Genomic DNA, 5,375 nt, shown 5'->3' with positions numbered 1-5,375 from the left:
CTAATCATACGATCTTTATTACCGACCCTCATGAAATTGTTTCATTAACACGTATCCAAATAAACATGTTTTTTTAGTTTTATAAGCTTTTACTTAAAAATAAATATTAATCCTATCAAAATTAACAAATATAATTTATAAAAACTAGTAAACACATTTGCCAAATTGCCAATTACCCAGCTTTTTACGCCCATTGCACGTTAAACATAAAGCCCATTACCATACCCAAGGCCTAAAGCCCTTCTCAATTGAAGCCCAAACCAACTAGTTGTCGGCTTGTTGCCTTGTTGGGACTTGGGGAATGGGGAGTTGGGGACAATAGTTTTGGGGTTGCAAACAAACATTCGGGTGTTTGAAAGGTTGTTTTTCTTTATTTTTTATTTTATTATTATTATTTTTTAATGATTTTGAAGAATAGATCGACCCATTTTCAAAGGAAGGAGCAATATTTCTCTGAATGCAATCCTGTTGGTATATCGAACAAACGACATCTCAAGAGGTTCAGATAAATGGATTTTGATATTTAGAGGACGTGAACTCTTTTTGTTCAAACTTCAAAGACATGACCTTCAAATGGCCGGTCAACATGAATGTGATTTCATTAACCCAATAATACCAAGACAAATGATATGTGGTGCTAGAAATGCCAATCCAAGATATTGATAACCGTTTTACTGAGGTAGCATGACTAGCATCCGAATTACTTGTTTGTTATATGTAATAATTTTGGTGTGATTTAACAAATACACTGAGCTGCCGATAGAAAAACAATAGTTAAGATTGAACTACCTTTGTATTTACAGTAGTGTAACCTTACTGAAATTCACATTAGTTTTATCGATCGCAACAGTAAGCCTTGAGAGATATTTTTATGCAGTGAAGTACGTGAAGTTCTATTGTTTTTGATACATTTAATCCCGATTCGTTAAAGATAAAACCGAGGGTGGCTAGGTCGATCTCAAGGGGAGGATAAGGAGGAGATCAAATTCAGATATATTAAGTTTTATTTATGTTTATCTTTTATTAGTTTCTTATTTGTAGTCTAATTGTTTTACTAGTTTCCTATTTCTAGTCATGTTAGGATTGTTAGCCTATAAATACTTTGAAGTTTTTATTAATAATAAGAGTTAAAGAAGTTAAAAACCATCTGATCCTTTCATCCGATTCCACCATTAATATATTATCACTTTATACAAACTCCATCACAAGGAAAGGTCATACAACATCAACGTCAAACCTTCTGTTCCGTATTCACGCTTCAATAAGCACAGCTTATTAATTCCAATTTATCTCCAACAATTGGTATCAAGAGCGTAGGCGATCTACGATATTTGGGAAGTTCAAGAACGGTGTGGGGTGACTAACCACATCAAATCGGAAACTCGAAGACCGAGTATTATGGCGGATGAAAGACCGGCTGTGCATGCAAGGGAACCAAGTTCAACTTCGTTACAGTGTCCGAAGTTAACAAAAACAAACTACAACACATGGGTTGTAATTATGGAATCAATCCTTGATGCTCAAGGATTATGGGAGGTGGTGAATGGAGAAGCCATAGATGACAGAAAGAACAAGATGGCTAGGGCTATTATTTTACAAGCCTTACCGGAAAACATGTTGATGCAAGTTGCAAGAACCCGTGATGCTCAGAAGATTTGGGAATCACTACGGGTAAGATTCCTTGGGGTTGATCGTGTGCAACAAGCTCGCTTACGATCATTAATGCGAGATTTTAATCAATTGAAGATGGGTGAAAAAGAATTCGTTGAAGACTTTGCCGGGAAGATAACGGAATACGCCTCACAATTTGATAGCTTGGGTAGTCCGATGGAAGATCATGAACTCGTAAAAAAACTGCTCGATAGCGTTCCGGACCGTTTTATTGCTATTGTAGCAACTATCGAACAGTGGGCCGATCTTAACACGATGGTGTTTGAAGATTGTATAGCAAGATTAAAGGCCTTTGAAGAGAGAATCAAAGGCAAGGAATCAATGGCCGAGATGGGAAAATTATTGTATGCCAAAAACGATAATCAAGGAAAAAAGGGCACCGATCATGATCGAAAAAATTATGCTCGGGGTCGTGGCTCCTCAGGTTATGACCAATGGGGCCGTGGAAGAGGCCGTGGTAGAGGTTCGAGTAGAGGACGGGGTCGGTTCAATCAGAACTATGATAACCGAAGAGACGGTAAACAACCGAACACGAACAACCAAGGCAGAGACAACAATCAGGGTAATAATCAAAATAATCAAAATCAAGGTAGAGATAAAAGCGGTGTTCGGTGTTATAATTGCAATGTTTTGGGCCACTTTGCGTGGGAATGTTCGAGACCACCGACTCAAAAAAGCGAATCTGAACCAAGCCGAGGCCAAGCCGCCAACCCTTATGATGGCCTTAGTTGAAGTTGATATAGAACAAGTTATGTTGAACGAGGAGAAGGTTCATCCAATCCGTTATGCAAACGACTCGGTAAGCGATTCAATTTGGTATTTAGATAATGGTGCGTCCAATCACATGACCGGTGTGAAGCCCACTTTGCCCAAATTGATTATCGAGTGAGCGATTTGGTGAAATTTGGAGACGGGTCCAAAGTGAATATTAAAGGGAGAGGTTCCATTATTTTCGATTGCAAGAATGGTGAGCAGCGGGTTATGAATGACGTCTATTACATACCCGACTTATGCAGCAACATATTGAGCATCAGTCAGTTAACCAAAGAAGGGTGTAAAGTTTGGATAGCAAACGGCCACTTGTGGCTATACGAGGAAGGAGATTGCTTGCTAATGAGAGTCCCGAGAAGTCCAAACCGTCTTTATAAGATCGATCTCAGAATAGGAACCCCGATATGTCTTTTAGCTTCCATTAAAGACCAAGGATGGCTATGGCACGCTAGACTTGGTCATGTTAATTTTGAAACATTAACTAATATGAAGACTAAAAATATGGTGCATGGCGATATTCAACCTTTGCATGGTGAGCATGTTTGCAATACATGTATGCTAGGCAAACATAGTAGAAACCCATTTCCTAAAACCACCATGTTCCGTGCCACGAGACCATTCGAGTTAGTTCACACCGATTTTATGTTGTAAGGCCCCGAACCCGGTAGCCCTACTTTAGCGTCGGATTTACTCATAAACACAGTTCTTCAAATCAGAGTTTATTAAAACTTTTCGCGAAATATAAAACATCAATCATTTGTTACAAAACGTTAAACCTTTTCTTTGATACCATAACACAAAACTTTATATTTAAAACATCTTTACTTCTTTCTTCAGATGCCAGCCGTTCAATCCATGCCGTGTGTCATCCTCATGCTAACTCTGTAATCAGCTCACCTGCGTGCATACTAAAAGTCAGCTACGCTGAGTGAGTTCTAGTTAATCGAACGCCATACAATACATACACATACATACATATCCGTAGATACATATCCATACTTCACTAGTTACCCTTCTGTTCTACTTACATACTTGCTACCATACATACATACATATCTACAATCACTAACCTCAGTCTACCGAGAGTACGTTCATAGTTCACCGTCTATACCTGTACTCAAGGTCGTGAACACGTACACAGGTCCGCAGTCCTTACCTATGTTCACCCTTTATGGTACGTGCAAGGTCCGCAGTCCTTCCCTATACCATCCTACATCCACAACACGTACAAGGTCCACAGTCCTCCCCTATGTTGCAACCTAAACCATAGCACGTACGAGGTCCGCAGTCCTCCCCTATGCTACCACAACACAACTACAGCACGTATAAGGTCCACAGTCCTTTCCTATGCTGATGCCTATCTATAATACGTATAAGGTCCGCAGTCCTTAACTACGTTGTCGTCTATTATCTGTAACACGTATAAGGCCCACCGTCCCTATCTACGTTTACATCTATCATCTACTTTACGTATAAGGCCCGCAGTCCTTAACTACGTTTACATCTATCATCTACTTTACGTATAAGGCCCGCAGTCCTTAACTACGCCATCACCAGCCGAGTCTATGTCCGACAAAAGCTAGAGGGATTTGCCATCCTAACTTACTATGTCGAACGTAGAACTCACATACCATTCGTGTACCTGTATACACCTACTTCACATATACAATAATTACATCATAGCATAAGAACACCCTAGGCGTTCTTTACATCATTCATCTAACAACCATACCTCTTGTCGATACGTGCAATATCCGAAGATCGTTCACGCCCCGACAAGTATTCATTTGTAATGTTCATACATCTTCGATGTATAATATTCGTACCTTTATTTTTGACCTGACAGTACGCGCAATATCCGAAGATCGTTCGCGTACCGACAAGCAACCATTCATATCCATCACATATATCACATATGGCATACACTTATCACTTAGGATAAATGTATTAACAACACATCGAGTATGCACACAGCCCCGAAAACATAACACATAAATGGGGCTAGAAACTCACCTGAATACTGTTACGCTCTCCGTTAATAGTTATTCACCTCTTGAGCTGTGCACGGCTAACTGTATAATATTTACACGTATCAATTAGCTACTACTACTTATGTTGCGTTTCTATCTTTATATGACCCACAATGAACGGGGGTCCGGGGGCAGCGCCCCTGGTAGTGGGGTTCTAGGGGCGGCAGCCCCTAGCGGGGTCCAAGGGGCAGAGCCCCTGGCTGGGGTTAAGCTGTCTTAACACATTTTCCATTAGGTTTTTAATTTATTTTCTAAACGAACCTCACTTCAGGCGAAGTTAAACCTCGGGCGAACTTGGCTTCAGGCGAAGTTAAACCTCGGGCGAACTTGGCTTCAGGCGAAGTTAAACCTTAGGCGAACTTGGCTTCAGGCGAAGTTAAACCTTAGGCGAACTTGGCTTCAGGCGAAGTTAAACCTTAGGCGAACTTGGCTTCAGGCGAAGTTAAACCTTAGGCGAACTTGGCTTCAGGCGAAGTTATCCTTAGGCGAACTTGGCCGTAGGCGAAGTTATCCTTAGGCGAAGTTACGCTTGAAGGCGAAGTTACGCTTGAAGGCGAAGTTACGCTTGAAGGCGAAGTTCATCAGGCGAACTTAATCTTGCAGGCGAAGTTGTCGCGCTGCAGATCTGTTTGCCCATAACTCCTTCGTTTCTTAGCCAAATAACTCGATTTTGGTACCCACGGAACCGTATGATCGGCGCCTACAAACCCCAACCATCAAATCGGCCTAAAATCGACGTTTTAGGGGTCCGATTTGGGCAGTTGGGTTTCGGGTCCGGTTAACCCATCCAATCCTAACCATTTTCAGTAATAATAGCTTTGTTAGATTAGTTCTTACCTTACCAACTCAGATCTATCAACAAATCTCGGGTCTCGGCTTCGAATCTAGATCGGTTAGAATGTG

The 5,375-nt window shown here is 40.9% G+C and overlaps 1 protein-coding gene across 1 annotated transcript; it reads left to right on the top strand.

The window, feature by feature from the left end:
- The first annotated feature begins 1,398 nt into the window (after positions 1 to 1,398).
- On the top strand, positions 1,399 to 2,403 carry LOC143568061 (uncharacterized). The gene has a single exon (XM_077054304.1). The coding sequence runs from the start codon at positions 1,399 to 1,401 to the stop codon at positions 2,401 to 2,403; it is 1,005 nt and encodes a 334-aa protein (XP_076910419.1).
- The last annotated feature ends 2,972 nt before the right edge of the window (positions 2,404 to 5,375 follow it).

Source organism: Bidens hawaiensis, unplaced genomic scaffold, assembly GCF_021521415.1.
Source record: "Bidens hawaiensis isolate Kalapana, Puna unplaced genomic scaffold, B.hawaiensis_p1.1 tig00023795_1, whole genome shotgun sequence".
NCBI lineage: Eukaryota > Viridiplantae > Streptophyta > Magnoliopsida > Asterales > Asteraceae > Bidens > Bidens hawaiensis.
Note: the sequence above shows the minus strand (reverse complement) of the source record. Positions and strands in the feature narration are given on the sequence as shown.